General features: G+C 51.5%; 1 protein-coding gene across 1 annotated transcript in view; it reads right to left on the reverse strand.

Annotated features, from left to right (window-relative positions):
- The window catches only part of LOC142256452 (ephrin type-A receptor 8-like), a 169,717-nt gene that overhangs the window by 78,725 nt on the left and 68,281 nt on the right, over window positions 1-22,711 (reverse strand). The window contains exon 3 of the mRNA XM_075328138.1: window positions 6,023-6,686. Within this exon, the coding sequence (XP_075184253.1) occupies window positions 6,023-6,686 (664 nt within the window). The remainder of the gene's footprint in view (window positions 1-6,022; window positions 6,687-22,711) is intronic.

Consider the following 22,711-nt stretch of genomic DNA (forward strand, 5'->3'; position numbering starts at 1 on the left):
CTCCCTATTCAGGAAGTGGTCGTTTGCCACCCACAGCAGGTAAGTACGAGTGACGGAGGTTTCACGACTTTGTGCGACACGGGCAGCGATTTGCCCGTGACGCACAAACGACGGGGGGGGGTGGTTACGATCGATTGTGAAATCGCACAATCGGTCATCCCGTGTAGAGCAGGCTTAAGGGGCACTTTGCACACTACGACATCACAAGCCGATGGTAGCGATGCCGAGCGCGATAATCCCCGCCCCCGTCGCTGCGATATCATAGTGATAGCTGCAGTAGTAAACATTATCGCTACGACAACTTCACATGCACTCACCTGCCCTGCGACGTCGCTCTGGCCGGCGAACCGCCTCCTTATTAAGGGTGTGGGTCGTGCAGCGTCATAGCGACGTCACATGGCAGGCGGCCAATAGAAGCGGAGGGACGGAGATGAGCGGTACGTAAACATCCCGCCCACCTCCTTCCTTCCGCATAGCTGGCGTAAGCCGCAGGACGCAGGTAGGAGATGTTCCTCGCTCCTGCAGCTTCTTACACAGCGATGTGTGCTGCCGCTGGAGCGAGGAGCAACATCATAACATCGGTCTTTCCCAAATCATGGAAATTACCGAGGCTACACCAATGATACGATTACGGCGCTTTTGCGCTCGTTAATCGTATCAAAAATGCTTTACACACTACGACATCGCCTGCGACGCCGGATGTGCGTCACTTTCAATTCGACCCCACCGACATTGCACCTGCGATGTCGTAGTGTGCAAAGCGCCCCTTAGTCTTTTTCACACAGGCTGTTGGATAGCGCTATTCCTCCCATGCTGTATATGTCACACATGCTGTTGGATAGTGCTATTCCTCCCATGCTGTATATGTCACACATGCTGTTGGATAGCTCTATTCCTCCCATGCTGTATATGTCACACATGCTGTTGGATAGCGCTATTCCTCCCATGCTGTATATGTCACACATGCTGTTGGATAGCTCTATTCCTCCCATGCTGTATATGTCACACATGCTGTTGGATAGTGCTATTCCTCCCATGCTGTATATGTCACACATGCTGTTGGATAGCGCTATTCCTCCCATGCTGTATATGTCACACATGCTGTTGGATAGCTCTATTCCTCCCATGCTGTATATGTCACACATGCTGTTGGATAGCTCTATTCCTCCCATGCTGTATATGTCACACATGCTGTTGGATAGCGCTATTCCTCCCATGCTGTATATGTCACACATGCTGTTGGATAGCGCTATTCCTCCCATGCTGTAGATGTCACACATGCTGTTGGATAGTGCTATTCCTCCCATGCTGTAGATATCACACATGCTGTTGGATAGCTCTATTCCTCCCATGCTGTATATGTCACACATGCTGTTGGATAGCTCTATTCCTCTCATGCTGTATATGTCACACATGCTGTTGGATAGCGCTATTCCTTCCATGCTGTATATGTCACACATGCTGTTGGATAGCGCTATTCCTCCCATGCTGTATATGTCACACATGCTGTTGGATAGCTCTATTCCTCCCATGCTGTATATGTCACACATGCTGTTGGATAGTTCTATTCCTCCCATGCTGTATATGTCACACATGCTGTTGGATAGCGCTATTCCTCCCATGCTGTATATGCTCTTTTCATTATTCTTGCCAAGATGTATGACTTTGCATTTCTCCCTGTTAAAAACGATTCTATTAGTTGCTGGCCACTGTTCCAGCTTGTTTAGATCTTAATATGAGGGAGCTGCACTATTTCGGCACATCAGGGGGTCCCAACATGGTGTATTTTGCGTTCAAGAAGTCAAATGCCACTAATTCCGTCCTGAGCTCTACTGTGTACCCAAACAGTAAATTTCCACTACATATGGAGTATCACTGTACTAAGGAAGAATTGTGCAACAAACTATATGGTGCATTTACTCTTGTTACCCTTGTGAAAATACAAAATTTGGGACTAAGGGAACATTTTTGTGGGAAAAAGTACAAAGTTCCTTTTTTCCTTCCCCATTTAGTTCCTGTGAAGCACCTGAAGGGTTAATAAACTTCTTAGATGTAGTTTTGTGCAGTGCGAGGGGTGCAGTTTCTAGAATGGGGTCAATTTGGGGTATTTTGTGTTATCTAGGCCTCTCAAAGTCACTTCAAAATGTAATGTGGTTCCTAAAAACAAATGGGTGTTTAAATTTTGTTGTAAAAATTAGAAATTGCTGATGAACTTTGACCCTTTCAGTCCAAGAGCTCATCATAATGCCCAATTCCTCCTGCTTTGCAGGTAAAAATGTGGCCTGAGATGTCGGGCCTCTTGGGCCCCCTTGGGGCTGCACAGATTGCACCAATGATATGTCCGCCTCTGTAGTCTCTCACATGGTTCTGGAGGATTTGGGTGGCTTCTCTGTTCCTTCTGGATTGTGGGCGTTTGTTTTTCCATCACTCTGACATGGTCCCACCACAGCATTTCTAGAGGGAAAAGGTCTGGACCTGATTCTTTTCTTTTTCAGACATACTGATTTGTTCCTTTGTATCTTTGTCGTGTTATGTGACCAATTTTGGATTGGTAGCCTAACATTTTATTATAAAATTTTGGCATATGGAAGAGGTCATCGTCATCTCAATGACTGGAAGGTGCCCAGGTCCAGTGGCTGCAAAACATCTCAAATCATCCCCACTCCACCACCCTACTGATAGCCAGTATGAGGGGTTTGTGCTGATACCCTGGATTTGGTTTTCGCCAGATGTGGTGCAGGTCATTATGGACAAACATTGCCAATTTGTTCTAGTCTGTCCAAAGAATATTGCTCCAGAAGTCTTCTGGTTTGTTCAGATGCAATTTTGAAAACTTTAGAATTGCTGCCATGTTCACAATGGAAATAAGGATACCCTCTGAATTGTAAAGTGCAGCAGAATATGTTGGCGCTAAAGAAATAAAAATTATTATTTTTCTCCTGAAAATCCTTGCAATGAAGCCACACTTGTCCAGTCTTTTTCAAATTGTAGTGTCATGTACTTGAACATTTAACATGCTGAGGCCTTTAGAGTCTGAGCTGCAGCTCTTGGGTTTTCTGCAGTTTCTCCGAGCATTGCATAGTGTGCCCTTGGGGTGAATTTGCTGAGACATTCATTCTTGGGAAAATGTCAGTTTTTGAACTGTAAAATTATAGACTTCTTCAGTCTAAGGGGAGCTGTAGCCTGAGATCTAGGAGGACGTGCGAGCGTAGATCTAGGAGGACATGCGAGCGGAGATCTAGGAGGACGTGCGAGCATAGATCTAGGAGGACGTGCAAGCAGAGATCTAGGAGGACGTGCAAGCAGAGATCTAGGAGGACGTGCGAGCGTAGATCTAGGAGGACGTGCGAGCGGAGATCTAGGAGGATGTGCAAGCGGAGATCTAGGAGGAACTGTGAACGGAGATGTAGGAGGATGTGTGAATGGAGATCTAGGAGGATCTGTGAACGGAGATCTAGAAGGAGCAGTGAACGGAGATCTAGGAGGAGCAGTGAACGGAGATCTAGGAGGAGCAGTGAATGGATATCTGGGAAGAGCTGTTGCCGGATATCTTGGAAGAGCTGAGGCTGATGGTAATGCGTTCAGCCATGGCCCGAGACTGTAGTTGGTGAGCTTTTGTCTGTTTGGTTGTGAGCACCTTGTGGCCTGAGACGGCAAGTAAACTTGCCCAAACCCCACGCAAAATATCCACAGTAGGTGCAAATAAGAGATATTCTGAAGTGGGGAGACTGATGCATGTGTAGCACCCAGGGATATGGGGTACTCGGTTCCGGGCAGTGTATGTCTGGGGAATGTCACAGTGGTGGCCATTACATGGTTCCGTGCCATGGGCCCTTTTTGTAATGGGGATATTTACAGGGGATTGTTGAATAAAGTTTATTCGTGATGCCACTTGCGGTGTTGCGGCTAAATGTAAGGAGACGCCTCTGCAGAATGTCTCTGTTGGGGTTGGTGGTATTGGTAGCTAGTGTGACGACATGGACTCTCATGGGTTAAAGTTTCTTAAAATTCAGCCAGACAGCATGATAGATTGTCTATAGACGGGGAAGAAGTCCCTCATTGTTTTTACAAGACTCTTGTTGACTCAATGTAATTGTGTTGGCCACTGAAAGCCAGACGTATTGTTCTCCAGACTTTTCCAGTAACCATTGTATTGTAGTTGTGTATTGCTAATGTGATTACCTTAGTAGCCATTGTTGAGTCTGTGACTTGCAGACTCTATGTAGATATCTTCAGTCTTTCTGTAGACATCATTTGGATGAACATTGTCCATGCAGCTTGAGATTCATCCAATGGGAGAGGCGCTCTTGTCCAACCAATCGATGAGGACGCAGTGCATCTAAGTGGAAGGCTGTGGCTATAAAAGGGACTTCTTTAAGCCACCAGGTTGTTGATGGATGCTGATGGATCCAGTCTAAGCTCTTTGGAGCTGACTAGAGGATCAGGATATCTTATGGCTTCAATCTAGGGACTCCGGTTCCGGTTGGAGACCATATCCACAGCCTAGGGATTTCGACTCCGGCTGCCAGGAACGCAACATCATACCAGGACTACCTAAGGAGGACACTCCGGTTGGGACAGTTCAGTCACCTGTTACAGACTTTGCAGACCTCACACAGCTTCCTAAATCTGGCATTATTCCTTTCTTGGTGGGTGCCCGCCAAAAGCGGGGTGCTGCTGGATTGGAGTAAATAGCCCTGGAACCTCTGAGGCATGGACATTCTAAATCCCTGGTGAGCCAGCGGAAGGGTGAGACTCTGTTGCCCGTTACATTTGTGTGTTTTGCTGGTCATGTGTTATGTGCCGTTAATTGTTTGGGGATCCAATAAAGTCTAATTATTGTGGTTCCCTCACCCTGTGTTGTCTGAGTAGTGTTACGCCCACGGTTAAGGAGGCCGGCGTTCAGTTGGACTGAGCCCTGAGCCACGCTGTCTTTCTACAGGCGGCGGGTTTTAGTGGACGAGAGCAGCCACTGAGCCCCGTGTCTCCACAGCTAGTATGGAAGTCCCTCCGCAAGTACAGTTTTGCCCCAGCGGGTGTATGGTGCAGTGGGCATTGGAAGAAGGGAGTCCACGCAGGTATTCAGTGCAACTGGTTTACTCAATTTTCTGAGTCAGTAGCTGGGGGCCCGAGGCCAGCTTTTTTTCACCTTCAGGTCCCCTTCATCCCAGTGCCAGTCTGGTTTCTCTGGTACCTTCTTCCCCTGCACCTGTCTCTGGTAAATGGGTCTCCATGGTATAGAACACTGGGGGTCCCCGTTCTGTGGTTTCTCCACTTCTGATGGTAGTGTGAACCCTGTGGGGCTGGAGTCTCTGGTCCTGTCCCCGGTTCTCCCTTTGCTACTGAGTCTTCGGATTCTTTAGGGTCAGCAAGGTCCTTGATGGTTCCCTTTGCTGTGGAGGTGTTAACAGGTCGTCTTGAAGCTCTTTCCTGTCCTAGGGTCCTGTACTCAGTCGGTGCGTAGTTCCGGGAGTACTCCACCGTACTCCACCGGCAATCACTTCTCCTGGGTCACCGTCAACCCAAGTCAGGATGTCACTCTGCTTCCACCTTCACACCTCTCCTGACTGACACTTGTCTCTGACTACTCTCCACAGTCTGCCCCTCCCACCTGGTCAACTAGTGGACTGGTCTGGCTCCACCTCTAGGCGGCCATCCATTGGTCCCACCCTAGATAAGTACCATTGTATGGGGGATTGTTGGGGAAAACTGGGATTACCTGGGTTTTTGTTGGTACCGGCACTGGGGTTCTGGGTCTCTAAGGGGGTAGGCCTTGAATCCTTGTGGGGATGCAGAACCTTGTAGCACCCTTATGGTCTAAGGGGCGCTACACATGTCATTTCCCCCAAATACTCACAAACTTCCCAGAAATGTTTCAATTCTCTTTCAGTCCTGACCTCGAACGTTCTGCTTAGCCTATGTTCACTCCCCCCGACACCTGTTACCCCATTATAATAGGACACAGGCTATTATTACAGTCTCATAATACATTCTGAAGTTTTATCCAGTTTTTGAAACTTACCTACACAAGAATCACTTCGCTCCTCGAAGCCAGCACTGCACACACACTTCCCAATGGGAACAAGCCATTCTCCCTCTGCGCTGCAGTACATTTTTGGGGTGTCTCTCTCCTCCGAGTGCCCCACACATTCTCCCCGTACTTCCACCAAGGATGATGAGTCAGCTCCGGTCACTGCTTCTGAGAAGGCAGCCAAGTTCCGCACCATTGAAGGACACTTCTTATAATAAACTCGAACTGATACAATGGCAATACAGGCCCCTATGTCCTGAAATGCCAAATAAAATCCACGTCTGCTCAGGGGCCCAACACCTCGGACTTCTGTATTAAGCTTGAGTCTTCTTACGCCGAGATCCACATTGGTGAAACTCTCATCGGCAGCTATGGTGTCGATCTTCATGAATTGACTCTCTCTAGTGCTGGTGCCCAGGTCACGGTCACTCTCCATGTAGTACAAGTTGAAGGTCTCTTTACAGGTGCCCAGCACCCCTGGCATACTGTTACAATCTCTCAGTGTGAACTTGATCTCTGCATACACCCGACGGGCACCATCTCTTTGCACCCAGTTTGTCCGCAGCCAGTTGTTTTGGTTTGGAGCCATGACATTGCACACTTGGTATGTATGGATGGGATTGAAGAACTCATCCATTTCATTGATGGAGTCCCACTGTAAAAGACAAAAAAAAAACTGTTTGGGTGACCTTGATCATAGACATCAAACACTACTTCAAATCAGACAGCAGATCACCTTTCACAACCATTGACACAGCTCTAATGTGACGCCCTGGCAAAACCAGGTAGTCACACACATAGGCCCCAGCATAACAACATCCCACACAGGGTTACACACAGCCGATCTGAAACCCTAGTCACCCCCCCAGGGTAGGAAAGGCACACCAATGGGCGGGACTAGGCGGATGGAGAACGCCCACCTAGGGGCCTGGAGAACCCGGGGCGGGAAAAGCAGCAGTCTGAAGTTTAGGAGGAGAGGAGTGGAGTAGTGAGGAGGTGAAGCTCAAGTTCAGAAAGGAAAGGCGTCGGGGTTGGAGCCCCGGTGTACTGGCTAAGTGGCAGACAGTGGTCCATGTCTGACAGGAGACGGGAAGATGGCTGCCGGAGATCCGAGGTGGACCGGGACAGGGTTTGAGCCAGCCGGTACCGACACCGGAGAACCGACCCGGAAACCGTGCACTGAGGGGGTACTTGGACCCTGAAGCCAGGACCGGAACCAACGGCCTAGATAATTAACCAATTGAGGGCAGGATTATAGGTCCTGTCCCAACCAAAGTCCCAAAAGCAGATAACAGCCCACCGCGGAGGATAGGGCATCCGCCAGGGCCCGGTAGATCCCACGGGCCAGCGTCAGCGGGCACGGCTCCCAACAAAAGGACAGAGAGCGGACTCCCGTGTTTCACACCGGTAAGTCCACCACACAAAACACAGAGTGCAGAGGAAAGTGACACAGACCATCAGCCCGTGTGTGGGACCAGATACACCCGACCGCGGCGGCCGGCCACCAGCACCTTAGTTTACCATTGGACTTGTGTGATTCATTTAATCATGAGTAAACTAACATCCTCCGGTCTGACCGGGTGCGCCGGCCCCAGCAGTCACCATCCTAAACATAGAGACACTGGGCCCCGGGGCTTCCACGGAGGGGTTAACATCCAGCTGCCATCCCATCGCCCCCGGGTGCCCCACAACAGCAGCGGTGGTGCCACACTTCACCACACACCGTGGGTGGCGTCACAGACAGTTTACGGCAAATCCCGTACAAATACGTCCCCTTTTATTTGAAGTGTCCGCACGACCCCCGGGTCCGGTAAAATCCCTCGAGCCACACTGCGGATCTGGATGCGAGCAGCCCGGCTGCTGGCACGGGGGTGGCACACTAGCAGATAGAAACTGCTATGTTGGAACACGTTCAGTCTGACAACTTGGATTCCTCATGTCCTGACAGTTTGCGCCCCTGTAGTCAGTAACTGAGCGTTCTCTAATGGGAGCTCCAACTTCTAAAAATCTCTTAGGAAATCATGGCTACGGAGAGTGCGGAAACCCCTTAGTTTCATATTGGAGCCTAGTCATACCGATGCCTGCCCTGTTAATAATGAATTTTGACTGTGGCGCCCCTGGGCTTCAGGCGCCACAGGGTATTACACCACTTTTATGGGGTATTATTCATCCTGTGTTAGGAGGGGGTTAACTGCTGGTGCCTTCACAAAACACACACATACAACAGCAAGGTGCTGTCCCACAGGGGGTTGGACTAGGGCACACATGGAGGTTAGCCATCATGAAGCATGGGACTTCCCCAGTCGCTAGGACAACCACTGGGGGTGGGCACCACTTGGGGTAAAGGCCGCTTTACACGCTGCAATGTATCTTACAATGTGTCAGCGGGGTTACGTCGTAAGTGACGCACATCCGGCATCGTAAGTTACAATGCAGTGTGTAACTGCTACGTGCGATTGCGATTAAACGGTAAAACGTTCATCGCACGCACGTCGTACATTCCTCATGAATTGTACATCAGATTGGTCATCGTACCCGGGGTAGCGCACATCGCAGTGTGTGACACCCCGGGAACGATGAACAGATCTTACCTGCGTCCTGCGGCTCCCGGCCGGTAATGCGGAAGGAAGGAGGTGGGCGGGATGTTTACGTCCTGCTCAGCTCCGCCCCTCTGCTTCTATTGGCCGGCTGCCGCGTGACGTCGATGTGACGCTGAACGTCCCTCCCACTCCAGGAAGTGGACGTTCGCCGCCCACATCGAGGTCGTATGGAAGGTAAGTACGTGTGACGGGGGTTAATCGTATGTGCGGCACGTTCAACAAATTGAACGTGCCGCACATACGATGGGGGCGTTGCAAATCGCATACGATATCGTATGCGAAATTGCAACGTGTAAAGCTTAAGAAGTAGGCGAAACCATCTCACTAGAGCAGACCTTCCCGGGCACAGCTTGGATAACATTAGCACTGACAACTGGAGTTTAGCGTTCCTCTCTCTTCGTGGGCTCGTGGCTTGGAGCTGGAGGCTCTGGATAGCAACCGAGGGACACTTCACTAGAAAGACTTTCACGGGCACCGGCGGTGACCGCCGACTATCCGGGATCGGTTGGAGCCCATCGTGACCGAGATCGGTACTCTGAGGCAGCGCCTGAACTACCTGGGAGTAAAAGACCTGGAACCGCAGCTCCTGCCTCTGTCTCTCATTTGCCTTAGCCTTCGCCCAGTACTGCGGCGCAAACGGGGACTACCACCCTCCCTGTCTGTCCTCCATCATCTTCCCCGGGGTAACCCTGCTCCGCCTGTGGGGAGCGACACCATCCCGGCTGCGACATTCACCAGCAGCCCCGGAGAGCAGCACCCGCAGCGGCGGCCTATCCCTGGCCGCGGACCACAGGTGGCGTCACGATGTAAAAAGACTTTCTTCACCGTCACTACCACCCTCATCCTCCATCCTTCCTCCCGTCCACCGCCTTCCGTCCCTCCTGTACGTCTCTGGGTCAGGCCAGGCCAGCTCGTGACGAGCATCTGCACCCTCGGCCCAGTAACGTGTTGGGTGAAAACCCCTCGACCCCGGTTGTTACATGACCATGCCATACATTGAAGTTCACAGTCTCAGCTGAACTTAGGACCCTTCCCTACGAATGTCATTAGCTAGGGTGAGACATCAACCTAGTACGATTGTAGAGCAGAAGGGGAGAATGTAAAGAAATCACCACCACTGATGAGGATGATGATGGCTGTGAGTATCAGGGCTGCACTGGGGACATCATGACTTTCAGTTCTCTCGATATGATGGATATGCTGCTCTGTATCTCCTGCTCCCAGCAGTTCTGCTAATAAACTTGTATTTTATACTCGTCTGTCCACCACTGAAGGTCTCATGACTAGAGGAGTGGACGAAGGACTTCTGAGACACATCAGATGTCAGACCCAGGGCATCTCTGGAAAGCAGGCTCTACGATACAGGAATCCACCATGTAGGACAGGCACACATCAAGCACATCACATTCAGTGGGGTTAAAATAAAGGCTTAGACTCTTTGTATTTTATCCTTGGGAAAAAAGCCATTTCTCCCAGAGCCTGTGGATCACAAAGGCAAGTGACTGCTGCCAGAGAGGACCAGCCCTGGGCAGAACAGGATTTACTGGAATATAATAGACAGAAGCAGGAGCTAAACCTTAGCATAAATCCTGGCATTTTCTGCAGCTGTAGCCCAAAACAAATCGGGCTGCAGGGCGGTAAAGAAGCTGCTGGGCGGTAAAGAAGCTGCTGGGCGGTAAAGAAGCTGCTGGGCGGTAAAGAAGCTGCTGGGCGGTAAAGAAGCTGCTGGGCGGTAAAGAAGCTGCTGGGCGATAGAGAACCTGCTGGGCAGTAGAGAACCTGCTGGGCAGTAGAGAACCTGCTGGTCACACCCACCTCCTTATATATTATGTGCATGCTTTACATTACATTGTACTGATCCTGTATTACACCCAGGGTCCGACCATCCCACAAAGGAAAAGGTGGATCCACCCGTGTGCCATGTAAAGAATTAGGTCCATAGCAGGGGTGTTCCACGCAGCCGCTATGGAGCCACCTGGCACCAGGCCCCCTCACCTCCACTGTCATCACAATTTCAGCAATATCTGCATCATCAGGACATGAATACTGTTGAATAGAATGGTTGATCACAGGAGCTACACCACGCCTGCTGTGCTGAAGCCTCAGTACTCACACACCACAGACTGGAGCAACGCACGGGGGAACGGGGTGGGGTGAGTAATGTCAGTAATTGTGGAAGCCAATCATACTGAATGGGGGGGCTGGTGGGGATGAATCATACTGAATGGGGGGCTGGTGGGGAGGAATCATACTGAATGGGGGACTGGTGGGGACGAATCATACTGAATGGGGGGCTGGTGGGAACGAATCATACTGAATGGGGGGCTGGTAGGGACGAATCATACTGAATGGGGGGCTGGTGGGGACGAATCAAACTAAATGGGGGACTGGTGGGGACGAATCAAACTGAATGGGGGACTGGTGGGGACGAATCATACTGAATGGGGGACTGAAGGAGGCCAATCATACTGAATGGGGGCACTGGTGGAGACCAATCAAACTGAATGGGGGACTGGTAGAGGCCAATCATACTGAATGGGGGCACTGGTGGAGACCAATCATACTGAATGGGGGACTGGTGGAGGCCAATCATACTGAATGGGGGCACTGGTGGATACCAATCATACTCTGGTGGAGACCAATAATACTGAATGGGGGACTAGTGGAGACCAATCATACTGACTGGGGGACTGATGGAGACCAATCATACTGAATGGGTGCACTGGTGGAGACCAATCATACTGAATGGGGGACTGGTGGAGGCCAATCATACTGTATGGGGGCACTGGTGGAGACTAATCATACTGAATGGGGGACTGGTGGAGGCCAATCATACTGTATACGGGCACTGGTGGAGACCAATCATACTGAATGGGGGACTGGTGGAGGCCAATCATACTGAATGGGGGGGCTGGTGGGGATGAATCATACTGAATGGGGGGCTGGTGGAGACCAATCATACTGAATGGGGGACTGGTGGAGACCAATCATACTGAATGGGGGACTGGTGGAGACCAATCATACTGAATGGGGGACTGGTGGAGACCAATCATACTGAATGGGGGACTGGTGGAGACCAATCATACTGAATGGGGGACTGGTGGAGACCAATCATACTGAATGGGAGACTGGTGGAGGCCAATCATACTGAATGGGGGACTGGTGGAGACCAATCATACTGAATGGGGGACTGGTGGAGACCAATCATACTGAATGGGAGACTGGTGGAGACCAATCATACTGAATGGGGGACTGGTGGAGACTAATCATACTGAATGGGGGCACTGGTGGAGACCAATCATACTGAATGGGGGACTGGTGGAGACCAATCATACTGAATGGGGGACTGGTGGAGACCAATCATATTGAATGGGGGACTAGTGGAGACCAATCATACTGAATGGGGGACTGGTGGAGACCAATCATACTGAATGGGGGACTGGTGGAGACTAATCATACTGAATGGGGGACTGGTGCAGACCAATCATACTGAATGGGGGACTGGTGCAGACCAATCATACTGAATGGGGGACTGGTGGAGACTAATCATACTGAATGGGGGACTGGTGCAGACCAATCATACTGAATGGGGGACTGGTGGAGACCAATCATACTGAATGGGGGACTGGTGGAGACTAATCATACTGAATGGGGGACTGGTGCAGACCAATCATACTGAATGGGGGACTGGTGCAGACCAATCATACTGAATGGGGGACTGGTGCAGACCAATCATACTGAATGGGGGACTGGTGGAGACCAATCATACTGAATGGGGGACTGGTGGAGACCAATCATACTGAATGGGGGACTGGTAGAGACCAATCATAATCTGGTGGAGACCAATCATACTGAATGGGGGACTAGTGGAGACCAATCATAATCTGGTGGAGACCAATCATACTGAATGGGGGCTGATGGAGCCAATCACTATATGGTAAACTGGTGGGGACTAATCATAGTGAATGGGGGCTGGTGGAGGCCCACCATATGATATCGGGGGCTGATGGAGCCAATCACTGTATGGGGGATTGGTGAGGACTAATCATACTGAATGCAGGATGGTGGTGGTCCACCATATGGTATCGGGGGCTGGTGGGGGCCAATCACTCTATGGAAGTCTGGTGGGGACCATCATACTGAATGAGGGGCTGGTGGATGCCAGTCATACTAAAATGGGGATGATGGGTGCCAGTTATATTAAATTAGGGGCTGTTGAGGGCCAATCATACTGAATGGGGGCTGATGGGGGCAAATTATATTGTATGGGAGTCTGGTGGGGGCCAATAATACCAAATTGGGAGCTGTGGAGGCCAAATATACTGAGTAGAGGGCTGGTGGGGACCATTATACTGAGTGGGAGGTTAGTGGGGGTAATATACTGAATGGAAGGCTGTGAAAACTATTTACTGTGTGAGGGGCTGTGGGAAACTGAGCGCCTCCATATTGAGTTGGAGACTGTGGGAAACCCCATACTGACATATTGAGTAATGTGCTGTGGGGATCCTTATTCTACCGTATGGGGGGGGGCTCTGGTGGCCCTAATATTGTGTGAGAGGCTGTGGGCATCCTTCTGCTGAATGGTAAATTACGGGGATCTTCATACTGAGTGAAGAGCTGTGGGAGCCATTATACTGAGGGGACGGCTGTGGGGGTCATCATACTGTGTGTGGGCTGTGGGGACCCTTATACTGAGTAGGTGGCCTTAATGAACTCTCATATTTAGTAGGAGCTGTAGAGGCCCTCGTACTGTGAGGAGCCATGATACTGTGTGTGTGAGGGATTATAGGGATATCACACTTTGTAGGCGGCACTGTGGAGGCGTTACATACTATACATGTGAGGTGAAACTGGGGGTGAAATATGACCCTGCCAAATATACATGTAAATCTAAATTAATTCTTTGGGGGCCCCAAATAAACCTTTAGGTAAGGGGCCCTGTGATTTCTTTGTATGCCACGGGTCCACAACATCCAATATGAGCACTTATTGAAGGCTATAACAGCCACTGACGGCAAGGCACTTTTTGGACAATCTGTGGCTGCTTCTTGTGCGCATACCCTTCTGTTACAGGTTGTGGCATCAATCCCCCTTCTGGGATCCATTCCTATAGGGGTTATTAGGGTTTTCTTGTTACCAGGCATTGAGATCAGGCAAGTAACATTTCTGGAGATTGGAAGGGCTTGGACATATGCGATTTGTAGCCCCGGTCACGAGCGTTCACCTGGTGCAGAAGGATTTGTGGACAAGTTTCCATCTCCTGTCTAGGATAAATGTCACGTTTGGTCAGAAGCAGGGTTTTCTGCATAACAGGCTCGTTTTCTGCATTTTGGGCTTGTGGTAACAGCATCGGTGTGGACATTCTGCAGATTAATCATGATCTGACTGTTCTCTCAATCTTTACATAATGATATGATTATTTCCGGGCCTCATCATGAATCTTGCTTTGGAAATGAAATGAGCAGAAAACAGCAGGCATCGATCTTAAGCCTATAAACGGAGTGAGCGGTCGGGCTTATGTAACGCAGCTTGTTCCCTCAGAAAATGGGGATGTTGTCTCCCATCGCAGAATTAGTGATATCAATCTGCCTTATTAAGGGAGAAGCTGATAGGAGGGCCGGGCAGGGGGAAGTCAGGCACAGCTTGGAGAAAGTTTAACACATTCATTGTAGCACCTGAAGATAAATGCCTATTAACACCCTAAGTTTGAAAAGAAAAAACTGAACAGTGGCAAAAACAAATACCACAAAGAAATAGTCTCCAACTCAAGAGAAGACCATGCTTTAAGGGAGAAGGCCACGCTCTAAAGGATGAGACCATGCTCTATGGAAGGAAGCCACGCTATACAGGAAGTTTCTACAATTACCAGGAGGAGTCCACACTCAGCAAGAAGAGGCCACACAGAGGGAAGCCAAGCTCCTTTGGAGAAGACCATGCTCTACAGGATGAGACCATGCTCTATGGGAGAAGGCCACACTCTACAGGAAGTTTCTATGATTACTGGGAGGATTCCACACTCAGCAATAAGAGACCACACTGAGAGGGAAGCCAAGCTCTATCGGAGAAGGCCACACTCTACAGGAAGTTTCTATGATTACCGGGAGGATTCCATACAGCAATAAGAGACCACACTGAGAGGGAAGCCAAGCTCTATCAGAGAAGGCCACACTCTACAGGAAGTTTCTATGATTACCGAGAGGATTCCACACTCAGCAATAAGAGACCACACTGAGAGGGAAGCCAAGCTCTATCGGAGAAGGCCACACTCTACAGGAAGTTTCTATGATTACAGGGAGGATTCCACACAGCAATAAGAGACCACACTGAGAGGGAAGCCAAGCTCTATCAGAGAAGGCCACACTCTACAGGAAGTTTCTATGATTACCGGGAGGATTCCACACTCAGCAATAAGAGACCACACTGAGAGGGAAGCCAAGCTCTATCGGAGAAGGCCACACTCTACAGGAAGTTTCTATGATTACCGGGAGGATTCCACACAGCAATAAGAGACCACACTGAGAGGGAAGCCGAGCTCTATCAGAGAAGGCCACACTCTACAGGAAGTTTCTATGATTACGGGGAGGATTCCACACAGCAATAAGAGACCACACTGAGAGGGAAGCCAAGCTCTATCAGAGAAGGCCACACTCTACAGGAAGTTTCTATGATTACCGGGAGGATTCCACACTCAGCAATAAGAGACCACACTGAGAGGGAAGCCAAGCTCTATCGGAGAAGGCCACACTCTACAGGAAGTGTCTATGATTACCGGGAGGATTCCACACTCAGCAAGAAGAGACCACACTGAGAGGGAAGCCATGCTCTATGGAAGAAAGCCACACTCTACTGGATGAGACTATGCAGAAGGTCACGCTCTACAGGAAGTTTCTACGATTACTGGGAGAAGTTAACACTCAGAAAGAAGAGGCCACACTCAGAGGGAAGCAAAGCTCCATGGGAGAAGGCCATGCTCTATGAGGAAAGCCCATGCTCAAATGCTCAATGGAAGGAAGTCAGGCTACTGGGAAAGGACTAGTGAGAAAAGAATATGCTTCTCCAGAGGAAGCCACATTTAATGTGAATAGACCACAATCTATGGGAGAAGATTGCGCTCAATGGTATAAGGTCACGCTCAACATCAAGAAGCCACACTCTAAGAGAAGAGAGCAGGCCCTATAGGAGGAACCCACACTCAATGGTAGGAGGCCACGCTCAAAGAAGAGATGCCATTCTTTACAGAATGAGGCAACACTCAATGAGAGAATACCAATCACAACGTGAAGAGGCCATGTTCTATGTCAAAAGGTTACATTCAACATGAAGAGGCCATGCTTTATGGAAGACGACCACATTTTATTGGAGAAAGGAAAGCTCTGCAAAAGAAGGCTTTGTATGCCCTATGGGAGAAGGCTCATGTGGAGAAGTGGGCCAAGAATACAGGCAGCTTAAAGAATGAGGAAGTTGGGGTGATTAATTGTGACTATTAATTAAACCTGACAACTATAGATAAAAAAGTTTATTTTCAAACACTTTCTTTCCACCCTTGAGGACATTACGTTATGGACTGCTCAGGAGTTTTGACAATTAAAAAAAGATTTAGTCAGGTGTGTACTGTAAGATGGCCATACCTGGGAGACTACTCTTGGAAAATCTGCCAACTGTAGCCAGAAGCTACCGTTATACCAGGTCATGACCATGCTCTGGAATAAATACCTCCTTAGATATGAAGCATTCCTCATCTAGACTAAGTGGAAACTCTAGAGATTTGGCTACAATACACCCAGCCAGAAGAGCAAGTGCTTGAACCGCACACCAGCTCTTGGGTCAGGTCATCAGAATTGGAAGCACAAAGCAAATGTCTGTGACTAATGACCCTGATGAAGCTCAGAAGGGTGAAACATGTTTGGAGGCTCTTTTCTCTATTTTAATAGCTCTTTGTTCCTCTGGTCATCAGACAGTACAAAATAGGATGCAATCCCTGATGGCTGAATAATGGACGTCTGTCCTTCTACTCTGAGCCAGTTTTACAATTTGAGCCTATGGGAGCTGTGCACCTATCTAGCTACAAACAGCCATCCACATATTGCAATGAATGACTCAACTAGTGTAGAAATGTGACTTTCTGGGATCATAGGACCAATAAGAAAGTATCTTTCATGTGCACCTCAAAATATGATTTGTACTAGTTACTAATATTTTTAATGTAACAATTAGAAGTTCTGTTTTATTTTAGATTGGGATTTTTTGGCGTGTGGCTATTGGATTTATAATAAAAGAGTAGATGTCTGGAAGCCATCCAGTCCTGTCTATCTGCAATATTGTGAGCATCTGTCAGAAAACTTCTTATCTGTTATTAGATTCATGAAACTAATTTGATTCCTGTATATTACAGGTGAATTCTCCTAAAATGTATTATAAAATGAAGCCGCACAGATAGACACGGGCTAATTACAGCTGAGGAGACTCCCCACCGCAATATATTGCCGCAGGCAGAAAAATAATCACATATATAATACAAACAAGCACAAGACGGGTGGCGACCACACATCCGGAGTCCCAGCACAGGGGCCTGCACATTAAGCCTTCATGGCACCCGCCATGGGCGGACAATAATTAGAAACGAATCAAGCGCAGGGAAACGACAATTTTCAGAAAAGTGTTGTTGCAGTTTTGTCTTAGCTGACTAGCCATTGACTTGACTGCGATGTCTAAATACTGAAAACAGTTTAGGAGGGTGAGAGGAGATGCTGGTCATTCAGTGCGATGGACTGGAAGGAAAGGAGGAATGCTGGCTGCTCCCCGAGATGGACTAGAAGGAGGGAGAGAGAGCTGGCTGGTCCCCGAGATGGACTGATAGGAAGGAGAGAATGCTGGCTGCTCCCCGAGATGGACTAGAAGGAGGGAGAGAGTGCTGGCTGCTCCCCGAGATGGACTAGAAGGAGGGAGAGAGAGCTGGCTGCTCCCCGAGATGGACTAGAAGGAGGGAGAGAGAGCTGGCTGCTCCCCGAGATGGACTGATAGGAAGGAGAGAGAGCTGGCTGCTCCCCGAGATGGACTAGAAGGAGGGGGAGAGAGCTGGCTGCTCCCCGAGATGGACTGGAAGGAGGGAGAGAGTGCTGGCTGCTCCCCGAGATGGACTGGAAGGAGGGAGAGAGAGCTGGCTGCTCCCTGAGATGGACTGGAAGGAAGGAGAGAGAGCTGGCTGCTCCCTGAGATGGACTGGAAGGAAGGAGAGAGAGCTGGCTGCTCCCCGAGATGGACTGAAAGGAGGGAGAGAGAGCTGGCTGCTCCCCGAGATGGACTGATAGGAAGGAGAGAGAGCTGGCTGCTCCCTGAGATGGACTAGAAGGAGGGAGAGAGAGCTGGCTGCTCCCTGAGATGGACTAGAAGGAGGGGGAGAGAGCTGGCTGCTCCCCGAGATGGACTGGAAGGAGGGAGAGAGAGCTGGCTGCTCCCTGAGATGGACTGGAAGGAAGGAGAGAGAGCTGGCTGCTCCCCGAGATGGACTAGAAGGAGGGAGAGAGAGCTGGCTGCTCCCCGAGATGGACTGAAAGGAGGGAGAGAGTGCTGGCTGCTCCCCGAGATGGACTAGAAGGAGGGAGAGAGAGCTGGCTGCTCCCCGAGATGGACTAGAAGGAGGGAGAGAGAGCTGGCTGCTCCCCGAGATGGACTGGAAGGAAAGGAGGAATGCTGGCTGCTCCCCGAGATGGACTAGAAGGAGGGAGAGAGAGCTGGCTGCTCCCCGAGATGGACTGGAAGGAGGGAGAGAGTGCTGGCTGCTCCCCGAGATGGACTGGAAGGAAAGGAGGAATGCTGGCTGCTCCCCGAGATGGACTAGAAGGAGGGAGAGAGAGCTGGCTGCTCCCCGAGATGGACTAGAAGGAGGGGGAGAGAGCTGGCTGCTCCCTGAGATGGACTGGAAGGAAGGAGAGAGAGCTGGCTGCTCCCCGAGATGGACTAGAAGGAAGGAGAGAGAGCTGGCTGCTCCCTGAGATGGACTGATAGGAAGGAGAGAGTGCTGGCTGCTCCCCGAGATGGACTAGAAGGAGGGGGAGAGAGCTGGCTGCTCCCTGAGATGGACTAGAAGGAGGGAGAGAGTGCTGGCTGCTCCCAGAGATGGACTGATAGGAAGGAGAGAGTGCTGGCTGCTCCCCGAGATGGACTAGAAGGAGGGAGAGAGTGCTGGCTGCTCCCTGAGATGGACTAGAAGGAGGGGGAGAGAGCTGGCTGCTCCCCGAGATGGACTGGAAGGAGGGAGAGAGAGCTGGCTGCTCCCCGAGATGGACTGGAAGGAAGGAGAGAGAGCTGGCTGCTCCCTGAGATGGACTGATAGGAAGGAGAGAGTGCTGGCTGCTCCCCGAGATGGACTAGAAGGAGGGGAAGAGAGCTGGCTGCTCCCCGAGATGGACTGGAAGGAAGGAGAGAGAGCTGGCTGCTCCCCGAGATGGACTGATAGGAAGGAGAGAGTGCTGGCTGCTCCCCGAGATGGACTAGAAGGAAGGAGAGAGAGCTGGCTGCTCCCCGAGATGGACTGATAGGAAGGAGAGAGTGCTGGCTGCTCCCCGAGATGGAGTGGAAGGAGGGAGAGAGTGCTGGCTGCTCCCCGAGATGGACTGGAAGGAGGGAGAGAGAGCTGGCTGTTCCCAGAGATGGAGTGGAAGGAGGGAGAGAGTGCTGGCTGCTCCCCGAGATGGACTGGAAGGAGGGAGAGAGAGCTGGCTGTTCCCCGAGATGGACTGGAAGGAGGGAGAGAGTGCTGGCTGCTCCCTGAGATGGACTGGAAGGAGGGAGAGAGTGCTGGCTGCTCCCCGAGATGGACTGAAAGGAGGGAGAGAGTGCTGGCTGCTCTCAGTGATGGACTGGAAGAAGGGAGAGAGTGCTGGCTGCTCCCCGAGATGGACTGGGAAAAGGGAGAAAGTGCTAGCTGCTCCTCGTAATGGACTGGTAGGAAGGAGAGAGTGCTGGCTGCTCCCCGAGATGGACTGTAAGGAGGGAGAGAGAGCTGGCTGCTCCCCGAGATGGACTGTAAGGAGGGAGAGAGAGCTGGCTGCTCCCCGAGATGGACTGTAAGGAGGGAGAGAGAGCTGGCTGCTCCCCGAGATGGACTGGAGGGAGGAAGAAAGTGCTGGCTCCTCCCCGAGATGGACTGGAGGGAGGAAGAAAGTGCTGGCTGCTCCCCGAGATGGACTGTAGGGAAGGAAGGTGTGCTGGCTGCTCCCAGATATAGACTGGACAAAGGAGAGAGTGCTGGCTGCTCCCTGTGAGGAGTAGAAGGAAGGAGAGAGAGCTGGCTGCTCCCTGAGATGGACTGGAAGGACGGGGTGCAGGCTGCTCCCCGAGATGGACTAGAAGGAGGGAGAGAGTGCTGGCTGCTCCCTGTGATGACTGGAAGGAAGGAGAGAGAGCTGGCTGCTCCCCGAGACGGACTGGAAGGAGGGAGAGAGTGCTGGCTGCTCCCCGATATGGACTGGAAGGAGGGAGAGAGTGCTGGCTCCTCCCTGTGATGACTGGAAGTAGAGAGAGATGGCTGCTCCCTGTGGTGGACTGGAAGGAGGGAGAGAGTGCTGGCTAATCCCGGAGACAGACTGGAAGGAGGGAAAGAGAGCTGGCAGCTCTCCGAGATGGACTGGAAGGAGGGAGAGAGAGCTGGCCGCTCCCTGAGATGGACTGGGAAGAGGGGGTGCAGGCTGCTCCATGTGATGGACTGGAGGGAAGGAGAGAGTGCTGGCTGCTCCTCGAGATGGACTGGAAAGAGGGAGAGAGAGAGCTGGCTGCTCCTCGAGATGGACTGGAAAGAGGGAGAGAGAGAGCTGGCTGCACCCCGAGATGGACTGGAAAGAGGTAGAGAGTGCTGGCTGCACTCAGAGATGGACTGGAAAGAGGGACAGAGAGCTGGTTGCTCCCCGAGATGGACTGGAAAGAGGGAGAGAGTGCTGGCTGCTCCCTGAGATGGACTGGAAAGAGGGAGAGAGTGCTGGCTGCTCCCCGAGATGGACTGGAAAGAGGGAGAGAGTGCTGGCTGCTCCCCGAGATGGACTGGAAAGAGGGAGAGAGTGCTGGCTGCTCCCCGAGATGGACTGGAAAGAGGGAGAGAGTGCTGGCTGCTCCCCGAGATGGACTGGAAAGAGGGAGAGAGTGCTGGCTGCTCCCCGAGATGGACTGGAAAGAGGGAGAGAGTGCTGGCTGCTCCCCGAGATGGACTGGAAAGAGGGAGAGAGTGCTGGCTCCTCCCTGTGATGACTGGAAGTAGAGAGAGATGGCTGCTCCCTGTGGTGGACTGGAAGGAGGGAGAGAGTGCTGGCTAATCCCCGAGACAGACTGGAAGGAGGGAGAGAGAGCTGGCCGCTCACTGAGATGGACTGGAAAGAGGGGGTGCAGGCTGCTCCATGTGATTGACTGGAGGGAAAGAGAGAGTGCTGGCTGCTCCCTGAGATGGACTGGAAAGAGGGAGAGAGTGCTGGGTGCTCCCCGAGATGGACTGGAAAGAGGGAGAGAGCGCTGGCTGCTCCCCGAGATGGACTGGAAAGAGGGAGAGAGCACTGGCTGCTCCCCGAGATGGACTGGAAAGAGGGAGAGAGTGCTGGCTGCTCCCCGAGATGGACTGGAAAGAGGGAGAGAGTGCTGGCTGCTCCCCGAGATGGACTGGAAAGAGGGAGAGAGTGCTGGCTGCTCCCCGAGATGGACTGGAAAGAGGGAGAGAGTGCTGGCTGCTCCCTGAGATGGACTGGAAAGAGGGAGAGAGTGCTGGCTGCTCCCTGAGATGGACTGGAAAGAGGGAGAGAGCTGGCTGCTCCCCGAGATGGACTGGAAAGAGGGAGAGACAACTGGCTGCTCCCCGAGATGGACTGGAAAGAGGGAGAGAGTGCTGACTGCTCCCTGAGATGGACTGGAAAGAGGGAGAGAGTGCTGACTGCTCCCTGAGATGGACTGGAAAGAGGGAGAGACAACTGGCTACTCCCCGAGATGGGCTGAAAGGAGGGAGAGTGCTGGCTGCTCTCTGTGATGGACCAAATGGTGGTAGGTGTTTCAGGTAATGTTTAGTTGTGGGAGATCAAATATTGCCTGCCTCTGATCGACTGACAATGAGTTATGGTGACTGCAAGCAACTGTGTGGTTTTGTGACACACCTGGACTAGTCAGGTCGTCACAGGGTACTGAACGCTCTTTATCTCCCAGTGCAGGATTCAACCCCCCCATGGTTCTGGGTTCCCAATTGCAGCACTGCCTCCATCAGAATCTAAAAATCCTAATCACACCTCACACCACACCCTGTCAGGCACACCAGTGGGCTGCTAAGCTGGAATAGGGCCGCCCACCTAGGGGTCATGCAGGGAGGTGGGAGGTGACAAGTCAGTTGAGCGGTAGCCCTCGTTAAGTGAGGAGCTAGGAGGGAGCGTGAGGCTCCCGGGGAGGAGAAGATTGGGTTGCAGACGGTGGTCTGGACCCGGAGTAGTCGGAGACCCGGTCGCGGGTTACTGGGTCTGGGTGCCTGGCTTAGTCTAGGAGGACGGTCGGCAGCTGCAATCCAATAGCCGGTCTGGGGCCGAAGGCACGTCGGGGTACATGGACTCTAGGTCGGGGAGAGGCTTCAAGAAACCCAGCAATTAACCTGCGGAGGATAGGGCCTTTATAGACTGTCCACCCGAAGTTCAGAGATCGGGGGTACTAGTGCAACTAGGGGGATAGGGCTTTCCAAACAAAGCAGCCCACTGAAATCCCAAGCGTGAACTCCTGAGAGCAAGCTCCTCTACTACCCATAGTAGGGAGCGGGGCCCAGACAGCTTCAAGGTTACGGTCCACTTGGACACTACAAAATTCTGTGCACAGAGGCAGGCTCCGGACAATCAGGCAGTACTGCAAGGGACGGGACCCGGAAGAGCTCCCCCAAGAGGGCAACGGCACCCAGAGACTTGGATTACCACGTTGTCAGTGTCTGCTTTCCTTCTGAGTCATCCCAGTTTCCTCCTGGTCATCCCCTGCTTCCAGCGAGCCTGCGCTCCCCTGCAACCCCTCACCATCCAGAGTCCCGGGGCCTTTTCTACCCGTGGAGGGTAACGTCATCTGGCTGCCTCATTCCATC

Source organism: Anomaloglossus baeobatrachus, chromosome 11 (assembly GCF_048569485.1).
Source record: "Anomaloglossus baeobatrachus isolate aAnoBae1 chromosome 11, aAnoBae1.hap1, whole genome shotgun sequence".
Taxonomy (NCBI): domain Eukaryota; kingdom Metazoa; phylum Chordata; class Amphibia; order Anura; family Aromobatidae; genus Anomaloglossus; species Anomaloglossus baeobatrachus.